Genomic DNA, 20,135 nt, shown 5'->3' on the forward strand with positions numbered 1-20,135 from the left:
GACAGGACAACACAACACGGGACAAGGTGCTGAGTTTTTCTAAATCTCTTTTTCAAAAAAATATGTATCTATTTCCTATCTACCTCCCACAGCATTTCTCTGAAGATAAAATGAGAAAACATGTGTGTGTGCGTGTGTGAGCGAGAGAAAACACTTTGTAAACTCTAAATTCATATACAAAGGTAAGAATCTTAACTGTCCAAGCCAATAGTAAAAACAGCAGTATGAAAGAAATTCAATAGTCTTTTTCCAAGCACCAAGGAAATAGTATGACAAAAAACAACTTCTGTGTGACCGTGTCAATCACTAACCTTGATTCAGATTTCTGTGCCTAATAAAGCTGCTATAAACAAGAGGTAACCTTCAGGTATGACCTACAGAGAAAAACTGTTTATGCTTTGAACAGTGCCAAGAGGATTCTCGGCAGGCAGAGAGTGGAGAACCAGTCATCTGCATCTAGGGTGCAAACTGGAGCTCCTACCTGCAGCTCTGCTTCCAGGCCCAGCCGTCTGATAAAGGGATCAGTGACATGGTAGCGACGCTCAAAGCTCAGGGCACCCCGCTCCTGCAGACAGAAACAAACTCATGGGTTCAACTGATTCAAATGTAACATGATTTACTACGTTCCTATTACATATACAGCAATGTGCTGGGCTAGAGCTAGAAAAAGAGAACAAGAAACTGGCCTGCGGGAGCTTACACTATACTTCAGCAGGGATTAGAGAATAGAAAAGAGTATGTAATTAAGCACTAAGTCCTAATTGTAAGGTTCAAAAAAAAAAACAAACCTGGAACAACAAATAGAATGTTTGCATATTTAGGTTAAAGAAGGTGGGCATCATCTTCAGGACACATATTCCGGGATATATACAAAGGAGAAAAATAACTTGCACAGTCCTCCAATTATGTGACTCTGTGCCTCTAGGAGTTAGTCCTGGCCCTTGAGGGCCACCCAGTCTAATGAAATCAAACCAAGAAAATGCCCCAACAAGTGAACAAAGCTGCAAAAGGATGCAGAGCAGAATACATGACACACAGACTAACGTGCACCAAGTACATGGCTCATGGGGAGGCATATGCTTGGTCCTTCTAGACGGCGACCACACCTGATGCTGCACGCCACTTAATTTTTTAAAGATTTTTGTCACCAAACCTTTACAAAGAACTTTCTCAGGGTCTTTTAGATTTTATCCTCAAGATTAGCCTGCAGGCAGACAGACATTATTATCGTTTAACAGTCGAAAACCGCAGCACAAGGAGGTGAAATGACTAAAGTCATACACGTAGTTAATTAGGGCAGTGAGATTATAAGCTCCTGACCCCAGCCTGGGGTTCTTATTTCAGAAGCACATCTTGTCTTGGTTGAATCTCCTCCATTACACCCCTGTGTTCCTTTGCTGAGGGCCTCCCTGACAAAGTCTGGGCTACATAGCTAAATGAGTGTGAATGCCCAGTCATCTATTCATCTCATAGTACTAGAGTGTCTTCCATGTACAAACCGCAGAGAAGAGGTGCAGGCTTTGGTACAGGAGACTCTCAAAGAAGAGAAGAGCGAGCTTAAGCTAAAGTGGGATTAGGACTCTCCCAGGTTCAGCTGAGCAGCCAGAGCAACATGAAGCTCTCCTTACATCTGCTGTACCCCTACCCTCAGAGATGTGCACACTCATGCTCCCCTCCCTCCCCAGACTCCATCAATCTCAGGAGCCCAGGTACACATGCTTGGACAGAGGAATCCCCATGCATCCCACGTTCTTGGGAAAAAGATCAGAGTCAAGAGACCTCGGCTCCAGTCCTGGGTCTGTCACTAAGTAAATTAGTTGTACGACTTCGGGCAAGTCAGAGACTCTAGTCCTCAGTTTATTCAGCTGTAAAAGAAACCTGTGGTGAAAAAAGGACCTCATGTTCTGGATCATGGGCTGGGTTGCTTACCTTTATCTGCCTGCGGATGAGGTCTCTAGTTATGTTGACTTTTGCCATCTTCTCTTAATAGGTTCAACAGAAGGACGCTATAGAAGGATCTTCAGGACCCTTGAGCATTCCAGCCAAGCCCAGGTCCACAAGACACACATTTAATTACCTGGGGGAAGAAAAATCATCAAACCTTGAGGGATGGGGAAAGGTGGCTTTGGAGCCCTGATTCCACCCCTAAAATACCCCACCAGCCCACCCAGTAAACTGGCTATTGCCTGTGATTTACGACATGGTGCGCTGGCCCTGCTCCATAGTGTTGAAGAACCTCTGGAGGGTCAAAGGGCCAGGGGAGAAACAGTGATTCACAGCCACAGGAAACACTGGAACAAACACTGAAGGAGTCGTGTGTGCTTCTCCAGAAAATGGGTGTGTGTGTGTGTGTGTGTGTGTGTGTGTGACTGAGTATGAAGGAAGATGGAAACACATCCTGAAAGGAAGAACAAGGCATACAGCGAGAAAGATGTCAAGTTTCACTTGCTCAGTATGCCACCAGTCTGTAACTTTTAATTATGCTTCAAAATCCTTGACCTTCAGCTTAGCTCTCCCCCAAACTAAATCAGTAACACAGACAGAACATTCAACTTTCTGATAGATTCACAGAGTCAAAGAGTGGAAAGGAAATGTAATGGTGACCATGTCCAACTTTAAGAAAACCTTCTTCAGTATCCTGATAGGTAGATTTTCATACTCAGAACCTCTTGAAGCAAACTATTTCTTTGTTATACAACTCTGACAGAGAAACTGTTTCTGATAATTTATCATTAAGAAAGCACAAAATATGAGAAATAAAAAAGTTCCAAACTGAAGCACACTCATCACAGAGTTTGGAAGAGCAAAATAAATAAATAAAGCCAACCAGGTTTCCAATGATAGAGGAACAGCTAAATAATGGATAGCCATATGATATAATGCAGCATTAGAAAGGCTACTTGTGAAAGAAAAATGCTTATATCAGATTGCCTGTATTTTCTTTTGCAATAAACACTATCATCACAGCTATGTTTAAAAAAGGAAATATAAAAAATAACAATTGCCATCTTTAGATAATAAATAGTATGACTGAATTTTTCCTTCTACTTTTTGATGTTTTCAATTTTTTTCTACATAACCACATTAATTTTACAATCAGAAAAGAAAAACAGCTAGAGAAAATAAACCCACAAAATTTTAAAATAAAGTTCTGCCTGTTGTTATGCCCACTTTTTGGTCCTGTTTCTACCTCTGGAGTCACACAGGAGATCCAGTCTTACTTCTCCATGATGGCCCTATGACAATGCCTTGGGGACCCATCAGGCCTCTCTGCTAACCCTCCTGAGTCAGCAGGACCCCCTGAAGCCACTTCTGGATCTCCTGGCCCAGGCTTTCCTCCTGCTGGCCTCCTGAAGATCCCTTGTACACCCTCCTAAAACCAAACATTCCCCACCTGAGCTGTGAGCAGACTCCTTCCCTTTCTTTTGACATTTAACCACAAAAGGAGACTCCATTTACAAACACTATGTTATTGGAGATTGCTTTTTTCCCTTTAGTGCTAGGCACACAGTAGGACAAAAAAAAACAAAACAAAACTTGCTGCCTGATTAGATGCTCTCATTCAGCTTGAATTCTTTGGGGCTTATGTCTCCATGATCTATTTTGGGATTACAAGCTCTTAAAAGGGCAAGAACCTTCCCGTAGAATGTGGAAGCCAACCAGCACTGCATCTCAGTAAGCATTACTAGGGATATATGGAAGTCATGGGCACTACCTAGGATCAAAAGACCTACAAGCACCAAGAACATCCAGGGATGCCATTGTAAGAACTACAATTCTGTGATGGCTTTTCCAGGGGCCCTTGGCTATCAAATTAAAATTATAAATTTGAACAAACTGACATCAATTAAGCACTGGCCTGCAATTGTGTTTATGACTCTGATTTGTGTTACAACAGTCAAAGCCAAAATATTAACAGTAATTGCCCCCACAAACACCATAAATATGAGATGGGGCTTATCACAATGGAAAACACCAAAGTCAGTGAGTATATCTGATATAAAGTAAGACCAGCCATGTGGCCTTGGTCAAGTCTCTTAATCTCTCTAAGTAGGCAGTCATTCCTGTGACTCACAGGCACAGGAAGCATTGCAACAAACAGTGACGGGGCCACGCACGCTTCACCAGAAGAAGGCTCACTTTTTCCTCCCAACACCCTTTTCCTTAGAAGGTTACTGGGAAGGTCAAAAAAAATAATGTAAGTATAAAGCCCTTTCCCTAATTTTATTTTGAAAGGAACATAAATACTTGTATCTGCTAAGAAATAGTAAGTTGCCAAATATTATGTACTTACTATGTGCCAAGAATTATGCTAAGTGCTTTATATTTATTTACCCATTCATTTATTCACTCAACAAGCAAGCACAAGAAGCTTCTACTATATGCCAGGCACTATTCCAGACCCAGGAGACACAGCAGTGAACAGGCAAATTCCTTATTCTCAGGGCGCCTATCTTCTAGCAAGAGGGGATCGATAACAAATAATAATACAGATAAAATAAGACCATGTCCAGTAGTGAAAAGTGCTATGATGAAATAAAACAAGCTGATCAGAGAGTGACCGATGAGCTACTTTTAGACTTGAGGTTAAAAAAGATATAGTGCATTTTGGAGTTTGTCTGGCTGCTCAGCATGTGAACTTCCTTCCTGTATTTTGGGAATTTCCCATCTCATGAGTCTGGTGGGAAGTAGAGAGCCCTCTCACTATGAAGTGAGAATGGTGGAGACAAGATTCTCTTTCTGAGGCTCTCCTATACCTAGTGTGTGTGCATATGGCCCAGGCTATGTCAACAGACACATGAGCCCCAGACCTTAATTGAGATCTGCTGTCAAAGAATCAGAGGACCATGGAGAGTCCATGCTGGCAGGAAGGGGGCTACAGTTGCCATTAAGGCCGAGTCAGCTGGTGGTGTAAGCTATGTAAGTGGCAGCAGTGACCTCAGGGACTGGTTCTGTGAATAATTTTGGCTGTGGGTCCTGGCTACTAACTAATTTCCCTTGTTCCAGCCCATTCTTCAAGTCTGGCTTTGTGGCCTTCCTTGATATTTTGTTGAGTTTCCTTAATATTCTTTTAGGAATCATCTAGAATTGGTTTCTGTTGCTGACAACTACAAATCCAGTCTGATACAGAGGAGTTCTCTGAGAAAATGACATTTAAGCTGAAATGTGAATGGCAAGAAGTCACAAAGATCTAGGGGGATACAATTCTGAGAAGGGAGACAACCAGTGCTACGATCAGCTCAAAAGCTTGTATGGTAGTGCTGGTTTTATCTTCACTGTACACACGAGGAGACAGAGTCATAGGTATGAAACAATTCCCACAACGTCACATAGCTGATAAACTGGAGACACAGCAGGGACCCAAACCCAGAACTGTACGTATGCTCTTAACCACTATGTATACATAAATAAACTACTCCAGTATGCAATTTCCTAGAGTAATGATCACCACAAGAATCCCCAAGTGAAAGTCGCTCAGTCGTGCCCGACTCTTTGCAACCCCATGGACTATGCAGTCCATGGAACTCTCCAGACCAGAATACTGGAGTAGGAAGTCTTTCCCTTCTCCAGGGGATCTTCCCAACCCAGGGATCAAACCCAGGTCTCCTGCATTGCAGGCAGATTCTCTACCAGCTGAGCCACAAGGGAAGCCCAAGAATACTGAAGTGGGTAGTTTATCCCTTCTCCAGGAGATCTTCGGAGAAGGCAATGGCAAGCCACTCCAGTACTCTTGCCTAGAAAATCCCATGGATGGAGGAGCCTGGTAGGCTGCAGTCCATGGGGTCGATACGAGTCGGACGCGACTGAGCGACTTCACTTTCACTTTTCACTTTCACACAATGGAGAAGGCAATGGCAACCCACTCCAGTGTTCTTGCCTGGAGAATCCCAGGGACAGCAGAGCCTGGTGGGCTGCCATCTATGGTGTCGCACAGAGTCCAACACGACTGAAGCGACTTAGCAGCAGCAGCAGCAGCAGCCAGCGGATCCTCCCGGTCCAGGAATAGAACCAGGGTCTCCTGCATTGCAGGCAGATTCTTTACCAACTGAGCTATCAGGGAATCCCCAAAAGAGCCAAATAAATTGTCATTATTCATTCACTAATTTTCTTAAAACATAAGCTGAATTTTAACGAAGCACACAGCACTGTGCTAGTCATGAGGGAATAGTGAAGGTAAAAAGATACAGTACCTATGCTAAGATGCAAAGAATCAAAGGCAAGGGACTTTAGGGAATTCCCTGGTGGTCCAGCAGTTAGGACTCGGTGTTTTCACTGCCAAGGGCGTGCGTTCAGTCCCTGGTGGGGGAACTAAAATCCCACAAGCCACAAGCAACTCTAGCTAACATTGGTGTGTGGCTTGGAAATACTAAAAGGAATAAGAAGAGTAAAAGCAGAGAAACCAGGCAAGCAAAAATCACTGCTATTCAGGTAAATGGTAAAATGGAAACTGGGATTTAAAACAGTATCAGACTGGTAGGCAGAGGTTTAAGACCCAAAATGTCAAATTTAACACAACTACTGCTCAGGTGATATTTTGGTAAACAGTTCCATTCCCATCCTGAGAAGAAATGATAGCACACTGGCAGATAGCTCATTTTGTAGCACGGCCCACCCTCTCCTCTCTTAAGGGAACAGTGCCTCTTCACAAACTTTAAGAGGCAGACAAACCTCTTAGAAACACTTCTAAGTAGAGATCATTTAAAAGGCTCACCTCAGGAGAGAAATACACTCAAATGTACAGAGGGCATAACTAGTTTCATACTTCTCAAATACATAAATAATCAGAGCAGTAAATAAAAGTTATATGAATGTGAGATTCAATCATGGTCAAATTTTAAAAGCATTATTTTAAGGAAGGTTCAGAAATAGTCAATTCTACAGAGTAAAGAACTCATAGACATGAAATGATATAAATATTGAAATTGGCAAAAGGAGGTTACGTGTGTGTGTGTGATTAAACACTAGAAAAGTGTTTAATTCAAGACAATTTCTATCTCTGGTGCAGTATGCGAATTACATAACATTCAGTTCTGTTGAGGGGTAAAAAGACCAAACTGACTTCAAGAATCCATAAAGTAACAAATTCAGTGTCTCCTTTGCCAGGGACTGTGACAGACTAAGAGCACACAATGCAGGCATAGTTACTGGAGCATCAAAGGCACCCAGGCCATAATCGGAGCTCCAAGGAGAGACTGAAGAAGGCGGACTTTACCTTAGTCAGATGATCAAAATGAATAGCTAGGACAGTAAATTCAGAAGGAACAACATGGAATAATAAATTAAATCTTATTTATACTCATTTATTCACACATCTAAACATATAACAGTAGAGCTAGGCAGACTCCTGGGAAATCACTAATGAAGAATGAAGAGTTTAACAGTTGACAAGCAACTTTTTTGGGGGCTGCACCACACGGCTTGTGGGAACTTAGCTTCCCAACCAGGGACTGAACTGAGGCCATCACAGTGAAAGGGCTGAGTCCTAACCACCAGGGAACTCCCAGACAACAAGAAACTTTTAATGTATCTTCTCCATCCTAAGGATAGCACAGTTAGTAAATAAACTCTGATTTTCACACTTAAAGCTCTCATAACATTGAGGGCTAATTTGCTAGCAGAATATGAAAGGTCAAGAAAACATTCTCCAGCTAGAATACAAAGGTTTAGGAATGGTATTTACTTGTAATTTAAGATACTACAGGCAAACTCCAGCTGATATTCAATGGAAAAGAAAAAGAAGAAAGCCAGTTTTTGTGAATCAGGAATATGAGAAATACAGAAACACCTAAGGCACAGAGGAAAACATATGACTTAATGTTATAAAGAAAACATGAGCTGCTATGTAGATGTTGTATCTTCCAAAGGGTATTCTGTTCCTGGAGCTCTAAAACACCTAGAACTTAACACCATCACTTCCACAGACTTCTAACTCAGGCTACTGGGAAACTTTCTTCAATGGGCCTATATCTGTTACAGTTAAAGGAAGCTAATTAAATTCAGTTTGGAGGACTTGAACTCATACTTCACAATGCAAGTGTTAGTCACTCAGTCGTGTCAGACTGTGCAACCCAATGGACTGTAGCCCACCAGGCTCCTCTGTCCATGGGATTCTCCAGGCAAGAATGCTGGAGTGGGCTACCATTTCCTTCTCCAGGGTCATAATGCAAAGGGTACCAGTAATATAACAGCTTAAGGTTAACAAACCCTAGAACAAAGTACACCTGGAGAAGATTACTCATCTGGAACCAAGGATTAAATGGCAATATGCAAACACGAGGAACCACCCATTTTAGGTGTGCCATAGTCCTTGTTTGGGCTCTGGTTAATGTAGCAGAAAGAGAAGCAGACTTAAAATACGTAGGCACCTGGGCCTGAATTTCAGCCTCTGGTTGGGCAAGTTACTTAATCTTTCTGAGTTTCAATTTGCTCACTTGTAAAAGAAGGATGCTAACCTCCTTCAATGGATCATTGTGAGGAATATATGAAGTATGTATAAAAGTGCAAAATATATACCCGGATCATAGTAGGGGCTTAATAGATTGTTAATTGAAGGCTTAGTTGGACACGACTCAAGTGACTTAGCAACAGCAGTAGTAGTGAAGTGAAAGTCGCTCAGCTGTGTCCGACTCTTTGCGACCCCATGGACATTCTTCAGGCTAGAATACTGGAGTGGGTAGCTGTTCCCTTCTCCAGGGGATCTTCCCAAGCCAGGGATCAAACCCAGGTCCCCCACATTGCAGGAAGATTCTTTACCAGCTGAGCCACAAGGGAAGCCCAAGAATACTGGAGTGGGTAGCCTACCCCTTCTCCAGAGGATCTTCCCCACCCAGGAATCGAACCAGGCTCTCCTGCATTGCAGGCAGATTCTTTACCAACTGAGCTATGAGGGAATATATGGTAGCCAAACCTAAATTCTAAGACCGGATAACTCCTGTTATCTATGCTCAGTGGCATGGTTACAACATTTCTTCCACATTTCCTTCCCTACCAGAGAGACAAAGCTGACACTGAGGATTCCATTGTGCGTGGTATGGTGGGGCATAGAGAACAGGATGTCTTTATCACCTCTGCTAGCTTTGAAATACAAGATCAGGAGGAAAAAAGTGACTTTGTTGAAAACAAAGAAATTCTATACAAAACTTGTGTAAGAATGCATATAGTAACATTATTCACAATAGCTATAAGACAGAAACAACCAAAATGTCCATCAACTGATGAATGGATAAACAAAATGTGGCTTATTCATACAACGGAATGTTATTTGGTCATAAAAAGGAATGAAGTATTGATTCACACTGTAACACGGATGAAAACTTGAAGACATTATGCTAAGGGAAAGAAGCCAGTCCCAAAATGCCACATATTGTGTGAATTCATTTATGTGAAATCTCAAGAATAGAAAAAGCTATAGAGACAGAAAGTACATTAGTGGTTGTCTAGGGTTGAGAGAGAAGATGGGGTGATTGGGGGTGGGCAGTGATAGCTAAAGGGTATGGTTTTCTTTTGGGGGGGGTGATGAAAATGTTCCAGAATTAGATGGTTATACAATTGTGACTGTATCAAAAAGTGAAGAACTGCACACATTAAAAGCATGGGTTTTATGGTAAGTAAATTATATCTCAGCTATAAAGGAGGAAAAGTCCCCAAACCCTTTCTTCGGTTCTCTACCTGAAAATCACAATTTAAGAAAATTTAGTTCTCACCCTTTCCTTCATTTGTCTCCTAACTTGAATAGCAGCTATTTATGTGGCTTCTTTTCCTTAACAGACTAAAAACATCCTGAGGGCCAACTCTATCTATCTGATTCATCTACTGACCCCTCCTGGGTCTCCCAAGGAGTGATGTGGGCTTAGCAGGTACCAATATATTAAGACTTGCTGAATGAACAACAGCATGACTGCCTTGCATACAAACAGTGTTTTATACCTATCACAATGCTTCTGTTCATGCTTTTATTTGAACTTCACAATAACCTTGAGAAGAAGCTGGAAAGTTCCTATGACCCCCTTTTAACAAGGGGGAACTGAAGCCCACTGCTATGCGGTACTGAGGGAGAGGCACTGAACTGGGATCAGGGGCTTGTGCTCCAAGCCAAGACGCGCCTCTAACTGGCTGTGTGACTCTGAGTACGGCATTTCACTCCCTCAGCCTATTTACCCATCTGAAAAACAAGCCGTAGACTGAGATGCACTGCAAAATCCCTTCCAATACCATTATCCCAGGACACACCGCTAGGAAGCAGTAGAGTGGAGACTGAATCCACATCATCTGTATTCTCTTTCCTCTGGACTTGCTGCCTCCCACTACAGGGAAGTGCCCCCAGCTGAGTGACAGCTGACTGGCCTCCCTGTCAACATCCTGAATTATGCAAAATATATATGCAAGTTTCCTCTCTATTTGCAATGGTTTTCCTACTGGAGCAATCCTATGGGGGAAAAATGCACTTCCAATGCATAAAGGTAATTTGAACTAAAATAATAAAATAAAGTTGGCTGCAGAGTCCAACAGACCTCAGGTTCAAATTCCAGTTCTGCCACCTACTTTCTCTGTGACAGTATTTATAAACCTCAGTTTCCTAATCTATAAAACAGGGATTATAAAGCCCACCTTCACAGAGTGATGAGGAATGGGAGGAAATGCCTGATACTGAGCCTAGCAAATAGTATTTATTGGACATTCTAAGCATTTTACAAGTACTGTCTGACAGACCCCTCCTCATAACAGCCCTGAGACAGGTACTACTATTATTCTCATTTTATTGATGAAGGACTGAGGCATGGAGAAGTTAACTTCCCAAAGTTACAGTAATTAAATGAAGAGTCAAACTAGATAGTTTATCTCCAGAACCCAGGCTGTTGACCACTAAAAAAGAATTCCTACTATCTTTATTTAGACCACATCCAAGCACTCTTTGCCAAAAGAAACTCTGTCTCTTATTTCTTAGGGTTAGGCTAAGGCATCAAAATCACCTTGACTTTGCTGCTCTCAAACACAAACTTAAAGCTTGCTTTCAGGGTCATGGACTAAGTTGGCACAAGAACATCTGAGAAAGGTGTGGATGGCAGGCCAAGCCCATCAGCCAAGCATCACTGGAAAAGTTCTTTGCCACTTTGAGGCTCCTGGCTTAAATGATTCCGTATGGGGTGGCATCACTGACTCGATGGACGTGAGTCTGAATGAACTCCGGGAGTTGGTGAGGGACAGGGAGGCCTAGTGTGCTGCGATTCATGGGGTCGCAAAGAGTCGGACACGACTGAGCGACTGATCTGATCTGATCTGATGGGGCTGACTGAAGCATTCTCTGGGAAAGGCCATCCTAAGAAATGCTCCACTCTGGGAGCTCTGGATGAAAACTCACCTTGATGTCTTCTCTGTCTGTAGAGTTCTCTATCGCCATCTGAGTTTTGTAAAAGATTTTCCTGTTCTCAGAACTTTGCTTTTCAGTGACCATACTAATTTATCTGCAGTGTCATAGGGCCACAATTATCTTAAGGTAGTGGAAGGGAACAGAAACAGAAATGGGAGAGTATTCTGATAACATTATCCTTTCTCATTGAATTCAAGAGCATCCGGTCTTGCATTTCACCTTTAACTTGGATCGCCCCAAATCCTGCCACAACTCAACGTACCTCTCATAGGGAAGCCCTTTAAGTTTCACCCTCTAATTTCACTCCTAGTAGAAAGGTCAAGGAAAACTAAGTCAATCAATTTGGAAATGTTTCCTTTTTGATTCAATTGCAGTTGTGTTACATCCAGATGTCCAGCTCAAGAGGGAACCGGAAGAGCCACTGGCACCCAAACACTCAGGCCTCAACGGATGAAGCTCCCTGACCAGAAACGCCTGACTCCCATTCTGAGAAAGGCTCTCTAAAAGGTTCACGAATAAGCACAGTTTTATGCTTTCCGAAAATAAAATCTGGGGGTTATGAACAAGGACATAATTTTACCAAGGTCCTGATCCTAACACTGCCTCCAAAGAGCTTGTAGATAGCTACCTGGGCAAGAACAGATCCTCCTCTGCCCCCTTCCCCAAGAAAATGGGGTTAATACCTCCCCAGATGGCTACAGGGAGGATTAAGGGTTATTATTCTTTGCATCCAGCTCTGTCACAGCTCTAGCAGTTATGACCTTGTTCATTCTAAAAGAAGACATTAAATATAAAGATGCAGCAGTGATCCCTGAATCTGACTCTACAACAGGGTGAGAATTTCCATTCCACACAACCTCCAACACTGCCTCCTATACCCCAACCTGTTGGCTGAATCCTCCTCTTATTCGGGCCTCAGGTTTTAAGGTATTAGTCACTAATGCCACAAAGGCCTTTGTGGAGTCAGCAGCTATTACTAATAGCGCCAAGAATGAACCCCAGAACGACTCTCCGGGTTTCTGACAGGCCTGAATTCACCCTGAAGAAACCAAAGTCCCTTCACCCCCAAACCCAGGCCCTTGATGGGCAATAGATGAGATCTAATGAAAAGCAAATATTACATCAGTGATTCCTCACAAACCCACTGTAGAGTAGGTGGTCATTTCACAGATCAGAAAAGCATAGCTCAGAGAGAACATGTGATTTACTCCAGGACACGCATCTAAGAAGGTGCACACGCAGGATCAAGTATCAGCCCTACTATTACTCCCTGTGTAACCTCCAGCATATCTGTCAACTTTCTGGATCCTCAGCTTCCTCATCTGTAGAGTGGGAATAGTGATAATACTTATCACCAGGACTAAATGAAATCTTGGAAGAAAAGTGTCCAGCAAGTACCAGACACAAAATGTTCAATACATATTAGTTTTTTATGGACCAAAACAATAGGAATTTCATATAATTTTCACATATTAACAGTTTACAAAAAAAAAAAACTTGTCCAATTAACTACATAAGTATGAACTCCTCTACCATATCTTTGATAAAAAGTGGCAAAGCCTCTGCTTGAATACTTCCAATGATGGCTAACTCACTCCTTCACAAGGCAGCCCATTTTGTTTTTAGAAAGCCAAATTCTCTCCTGTCACGCCAACATCTACCCTCTTGGGATTTTTATCCTCTGATCCTAATGCTGCATTCCAGAATCACACAGAGAAAAGTCCAGTTCCCTTTCCAAGGACAGTTCTTCAAGTATATGTCCCCCAGGCTCTTAGCTCTGGTCCCTTCAGCTCCTGATCAAGTGTCACGATTCCCGAGGAGACAGACCTGGGTCTGAATTCTGATCCTTTCACTTACTAGTTGTGTGGCCTTAAGCAAGTTATTTTACCTCTCTGAACCAGTATCTTCATATGTATATTAGGAAAAATGATTTTCGCCTCACTGGGTAGTCATGAAGGTTAAATTAGATAAAGTAAAAACACTACTGAGCATAGAGTCTGACATATACCAGGCCCTCAATAAATGTCAGTCACTTTTTAGGATGTATTCCAATTAGCAAATATCCCTCACAGTATGAGCCCGAATTAAATGTAACACAAGGGACTGGTTTCTGATGGGAACTATCAAGGCTTGGGTTTTTGAAGAGCTTTCTTATTATACAGCTGAGAAGAAAGCACAGCCCAAGAGTTATATGGGTTTGGCAGCCCAAAGATGTGGTGGAGAATCTGAAAAGGTAACAATGAAAGAAGAAAGGAAACAGAATGGATCATTAAACCAGTCGCCCAAAAGAAAAGTTAAGTATCACCACACTACGTGTTGTCTATGACTCCCTCTCTGAGACCCAGGACTGCACATACAGGCTATATTCCTTAATTCAAATAAGAGAGAAGAAAAATATTTAAAGAATAATTAAAGTCACAGTTCTGGATCATCCCAGCAGTTAGCCTCTCCAGAGCTACAGATGTTTAGCAGGGGGCTTCTTCAGTTGTAATCTGCCAGATTCTAAGCCCAGGTGTGTGAAAATATCCTTCACAGGATGTCTCATGAGTTCTTGCCAGTTAGGAAAGCTGTTTGACTACTTTAAAACTCAAAACTGGCAAATCGTCAATGAGATCATCACCACAAGCATTACACATATTCTCTTTCCTTCAGTGACCCCAAGGGAAGGAGTCCCAGGCACAAATATGAATTGCTGTTCAGTTATTCCTGAAAGTTGACCCAAAGCACTGCTTCTGCAAACAGGGATGTGACTTGAACACAAGTGCCCCCAAACAGATTAAAAGAGGGAAGGATCGCTGGACTCCAGAACTGAAGCAGTGTGATGACAAAGTATGGCAGAAAAGGTTGTTTCCCACCTACCAATGAAACACAACAGCTTGCAAGGAAGAAATTCATTGTCAGTCTTTAGACTTGGCCCAAGGAAGCCCTTCTAGTTACTCCTTGGCATGTGATAGAGGATCTAGTTATTACTATACTCAACAGCCAACAACGTCTTTAAAAACAGAAAAATTACAAAGAAGAAACCAGAATTCAAACCAAAATAGCCTTAAGTAGTTCCTTCAACTTAGGAACAAAGACTAGCCACTCAAGAAGGACTGCAAGATACAGAAAAGTTTAGTGAGGCCACTGGGCATACCTGTGCCCTAGGTGGGGATTTCATAATGCCTTTGAGTCAGAAGGTGACCTCAGAATAGTCTTCTCAAAACTGTTTCAGGCTTTATTAAAAGTGGTGACTTAACTGCCACTTTGCCCTGATCACCTACCCATCTTTAGAAAGAATGGGGAAGCTACAGCCACCCCACCAGGCTTTTAAACTCACTAACTTGGGAAGAAAACTTTAAGTTGCTCTACCAGTTAAAGAAAGTCATAGAAAAAAAAGGCCTTTGGGCGAAATAATCAAATTAGGTTGTTAGACATGAGTCGTAAGTCCCCGATATCTCTTTTCTGGAGACCCCGGTAGCACACCTGCAGAGGAGAGACAGAGGGCACTGGGCAAATTCAACCTGGCTGGCAAGGGGGCGTCTCTGCAGCTTTCAGCAACGAGAATTGGAACCTGCTGGGTCGCAGTCTCTCTCCTACTCCACACTTCCTATTTGCCCTTTGAAGTGGGTACTGAATAGCCAGTTCCCAAGTAAAGGCCTTTTTGTACGGGCGCTACAGTCGCCTGGTGGAAACACCTCGGCAGAGTTCAGTTTGGTGCCAGGATGGGCCACTGAAAGCATCTGCGGCTGCCAGAAGCCTGGACTGGACACGGGGACGGACAGAGAGAGAGAGAGAGAAACTAAGAGAGAGCAGGAGGTCAGGTCAACGTTGCCCTCTCGGCACTTCCACCTGCCCCCTTCTTCCTGAGACCCGGGCCATATCAGATGTCAAACAAAAACTCCGCAAAAAAGTCCCGTGATGGGACGACTTCCACCTCTCCCTCTGCTGAGGCTCCCCGAACTCCCAGAGCCTTCCCCACCACTTCCCAGCCAGCCCTCCGTCCCCACCTCGACCCCGGCCCACTCTGCCCTCCGCCCCGGCGAGGCCTGCCCCTTCTTGGGACACCCCGGGCCCCCCTCCCCGAGGCGGACGGGCTCAGGCCCCCGGGCCGGCAGGGCTGGGGCCGGCCCAGAGCAGAGGCGGCCCGTGCGCCCAAGGCTGCCGGAGCCGGTCCTCGCCTGGGCGCCCGCGAAGAGCAGGGGGCGGCGGCTACCCGTACCTGTCAGGCCTCTTCCTAGGACCGGTGGCGGCGCAACTTCAGGAGCCCATGTCCGTCCGGGGGGCCCGGCCCCTCTCCCCGGAGGGGGGGCGCGGATCCCGGGGAGGGGGCTGGGGGGCCCGGGCTGCTCTAGCCCCTTCCCATGCTCCCCGCCCGGCGCCTGGCCGGGGCCGGACAGCGCCTCCGCCCGCCCCTGCGCACCGCCTCACACCCGCGCTCACACACACACTCACACTCCCTCGCGCGCTCTCACACACGCACTCCCCTCCCTCCTCCTGCTCTGTTTATCTCCTCCAGCTGTCTGGGGACCCAGGAGAAGCCCAGCACCGCGCCTGCGCCACGCAGTCTCCGCCCCCGCCCCGCGCCTCACAGCCAGCGGCTACGCTACGGAGACAGCGCCCGGCAGTTTCCAGAATGGCGATCAGGGCCCCCCCCCACCCCAACACCCTCCACTCCCCGCGCCCGGTCAACGTCTGCTGCCGGCGGCGCCCACTAACCTGCTAGTGGGGGAGCCCCGCACAGCCGCGGCCAATCCGCTTCGCCGCTCGCCAGACCGGCAGCCAGTGGGCGGGCGGAAAAGCTGGGCTAGGCCCTGAGGCATCCTGGGAGTCGTAGTTTTTCTCCGTCGAAGAACTCCCGCAGCGCGGGCTTACCCCGCCCAGTTGCCATTAGTTACCCGGACGCGCCTTCTATCCTATATCCACGTAAAATGCTCCCTGCTGTCACTTTTGGGACACTCCCCTCACCCACTGCCCCCAGAGGCCGACACAGTCTCGCAAGAGCCTTCTCAAGACTTCCTCAGAGCCCCTTAATTGCGGGACCCCTCAAGGCTGGGGCCCCAGGTCCTCCCCTAGAGCCAAGTCTCAGCTCACTCCATCCTATTCTTGGGGGCTGCTGCAGCGGCACATTCCTCACCGTTGTCTCCCCGCCTGAAGGAGGAGGATAAAAGGTAATCAGCCTACACTGGGTGGCCTGGAGGGGAGCCAGCCATACACACACTCTTGGAAACCCTCAGTCTGTTGGAAGAGACAAGATGCATCTGAGATCGGTGGAAGTACTGCTGTTCCCACCTCTGAGAGGCGGTTCCAGGCTCGTGGAGTCCCAAGTCTGATGGAGGAGTCACTTCCTCTCTAAAGAAGTTCCCAAGGTCACAAGGGAGTCATTTTGCCTAACTTCTGAAGGTAGAGACTGGGCCCCACTCACGAGGAGCCTCCAGTCAGAAAAAGAAGACAAGGTCATCTTCCAAGAATGGAAACTTATTGCTCACCCATAGGGTGCCCTCTATCAGACAATAACAATAATGTGCTTTTGCTGAGCATTTGCTTACTATGTCAGCCCTGTACTGAGTACAGTTCCTTGAAAAGTGAAAGTTAGTCTCACAGTTGTGTCCAACTCTTTGGGATCCCATGGACTGTGGCCTGCCAGGTCCCCTGTCCATGGAATTCCTCAGACAAGAGCACTGGAGTGGGTTGCCATTTCCTTCTCCAGGGGATCTTCCTCACCCAGGGATAGAACCTCAGTCTCCAGCATTGCAGGTGGATTATTTAATGCTGAGCCATCAGGGGCTTCCCAGGTGTGTCAGGGGTAAAGAATCTGCCTGCCAATGCAGGATAAGCAAGTTCAATCCCTGATCATGAAGTACTACACAACCAATTCAATGATTCACATGCTGTCAAGATAGAGAAATCTTAAAAGCATAATAATGAGTGGAAAAAAGGAAGTTGAAAAAGATCCATTCAGTATGATATTGATGTAAAACGTAACACAAAAATACCACATATTATAGATGCTTACATATGAAATAAAAGTACAAAAAGTTAAAGAGGAAAAACACATAGCAATTTGGGGAAAGTGGGTACCTCTGAGGAAAAGGAAGAAAACCAAGATGAACAATGGGGTTTGGTTATGCATGCCACGTCATTTCAGTTGTGTCCGACTCTGCGACCCTATGGATTATAGCCTGCCAGGCTCCTCTGTCCATGGGATTCTCTAGGCAAGAATATTCCAGTGGGTTGCCATTCCCTCCCTCCTTCAGGAGCACAGGGGATCAAACCTGAGTCTCTTCAGATCAGATCAGTTGCTCAGTCGTGTCTGACTCTTTGCGACCCCATGAATCACAGCACGCCAGGTCTCCCTGTCCATCACCAACTCCCAGAGTTCACTCAGACTCATGTCCATCGAGTCAGTGATGCCATCCAGCCATCTCATCCTCTGTCGTCCCCTTCTCCTCTTGCCCCCAATCCCTCCCAGCATCAGAGTCTTTTCCAATGAATCAACTCTTCACATGAGGTGGCCAAAGTACTGGAGTTTCAGCTTTAGCATCATTCCTTCCAAAGAAATCCCAGGGCTGATCTCCTTCAGAATGGACTGGTTGGATCTCCTTGCAGTCCAAGGGATTCTCAAGAGTCTTCTCCAACACCACAGTTCAAAAGCATCAATTCTTCGGCGCTCAGCCTTCTTCACAGTCTAACTCTCACATCCATACATGACCACAGGAAAAACCATAGCCTTGACTAGACGAACCTTTGTTGGCAAAGTAATGTCTTTGCTTTTCAATATGCTATCTAGGTTGGTCATAACTTTCCTTCCAAGGAATAAGCATCTTTTAATTTCATGGCTGCAGTCACCATCTGTAGTGATTTTGGAGCCCAAAAAATAAAGTCTGACACTGTTTCCACTGTTTCCCCATCTATTTCCCATGAACTGGTGGGACCGGATGCCATGATCTTCGTTTTCTGAATGTTGAGCTTTAAGCCAACTTTTTCACTCTCCACTTTCACTTTCATCAAGAGGCTTTTGAGTTCCTCTTCACTTTCTGCCATAAGGGTGGTGTCATCTGCATATCTGAGGTTATTGATATTTCTCCCGGCAATCTTGATTCCAGTTTGTGTTTCTTCCAGCCCAGCGTTTCTCATGATGTACTCTGCATATAAGTTAAATAAACAGGGTGACAATATACAGCCTTGACGTACTCCTTTTCCTATTTGGAACCAGACTGTTGTTCCACGTCCAGTTCTAACTGTTGCTTCCTGACCTGCATACAGGTTTCTCAGGAGGCAGGTCAGGTGGTCTGGTATTCTATGCCTCCTGTATTGGCAGGTGGGTTGTTTACCACTGTTGTTACCTGGGAAGCCGGGTTTTGCTATAGTGCTAACTTATTTCTTAAAAAAGAGGTCAATAGTAAACATAGCAAAATATTAAACATCACTTTTATCTTAGTGGTTATGTTATTATCTATATTTTTCTGAATGTTTGAAATAGTTTGTAATTGAATATTTTTTTAAAAAATGTACTCATCAGGGGCTTCCCTGGTGGCTCAGACGGTAAAAAATCTGCCTGCAATGCAGGAGACTCGGGTTCGATCCCTGGGTCGGGAAGATCCCCTGGATAAGGAAATGGCAACCCACTCCAGTATTCTTGCCTGGAGAATTTCATAGACAGAGGAGCCTGGGGGCTACAGTTCATGGGGTCACAAAGAGTTGAACATGACTGAGCGACTAACACATTCCCTCCTAGTATTTTCTTTAGGACTTGTGTTTGCAAAGCCTTTGGGAGTGCCCTCTAGGTCGCTGTGAGAAAACCTCAGACTCACTGATTTCGGTTAGTCCTTTCATTTTAAGGAAGAGAAAACTGATCTAAAACAGTCTGGTGATTTGCTTAAAGTCACAGACCCTCAAGGGCCCAAACTGTCCACTCCAGTCCAACTGGTCCATCAAGAGTATCCCAACTCATCTTGAGGACACTGCACCTTTGTTTAAGTTATTCACTCCACTTGGAAGCTTCCTCCTGCTCCCATTTATCTTACTGATCTTCTGTTCCTTCTCTAAAATCCTGCTTAGCGAAACTAAGAAAGAATTAGCCAATCTCATGCCCCAGACTTGGGTCTGAATTTTAGCGTCAACTGAGCCCTAATCTGCTTTCCTGCTTGGCATCCTCAGCTTTCTGCTCAGCCCTTCCCAGGTGAGCAATTCTTCCTGTCATGGGGTAGCACATTTCCTTGTCTGCATTATTCTGATCACTAGAAAGTTCTTTGTAATGCAGTTCTTACTTCCACTTATTTGTCTCAACTCTGTTCTCGGTGGCAACATAGATTTTGTGTATTAAGTGAAGTGATATTTACATAAACTGTAAAGTCTTGTGTCAATTTGATTAGGAGTGATAGTCAAAATGATCCCTTTTTCTCTTAAAAAACCTTTAGGGACTTCCCTGATGCTCCAATGACTAAGACGCCTGATTCCAATGCAGGCGGCCTGGGTTTGATCCCTGATTTGGGAATTAGGTCCAACACACCACAACTCTAAAGGTCCCATATGCCCCAGTGAAGATCAAAGATCCCATGAGCAGCAACTAAGAACTGGTCCAAGCAATTAAATATCTTTTTTAAAAAAGCTTTAGATAATGAATATGACTCTCGTGTCCCCACTGAGTCTTCTCTTTCCTAAATGAATTATCTTCATTTTTTTTTAATCCAGCCAAAGAAGGGGCAGAGATCGCCACTGATGGGAACATTCAAGAGAATGTCTCAAAGAATTCTATGGTAGGAATTCCCTAATGGCCCGGTGGTTA

General features: G+C 44.6%; 1 protein-coding gene across 5 annotated transcripts in view; it reads right to left on the reverse strand.

Annotated features, from left to right (window-relative positions):
* WDTC1 (WD and tetratricopeptide repeats 1) overlaps positions 1–15,989 on the reverse strand; it is a 64,562-nt gene extending 48,573 nt beyond the window's left edge. For 2 of the 5 annotated variants that reach the window (XM_025278652.3, XM_025278654.3), the window contains exons 1-3: positions 15,570–15,989; positions 1,930–2,077; positions 482–565 (exon numbers count right to left, since the gene is read on the reverse strand). In XM_025278652.3, coding sequence (XP_025134437.1) covers positions 482–565; positions 1,930–1,977 — 132 coding nt within the window. In that variant the 5' untranslated portion in view covers positions 1,978–2,077; positions 15,570–15,989. The remainder of the gene's footprint in view (positions 1–481; positions 566–1,929; positions 2,078–15,569) is intronic. The other 3 variants (XM_025278650.3, XM_025278653.3, XM_025278651.3) reach the window with 3 other exon arrangements.
* Between the last annotated feature and the right edge of the window lie 4,146 nt (positions 15,990–20,135).

The sequence above is a fragment of the Bubalus bubalis genome, chromosome 2 (genome assembly GCF_019923935.1).
Source record: "Bubalus bubalis isolate 160015118507 breed Murrah chromosome 2, NDDB_SH_1, whole genome shotgun sequence".
Taxonomy (NCBI): domain Eukaryota; kingdom Metazoa; phylum Chordata; class Mammalia; order Artiodactyla; family Bovidae; genus Bubalus; species Bubalus bubalis.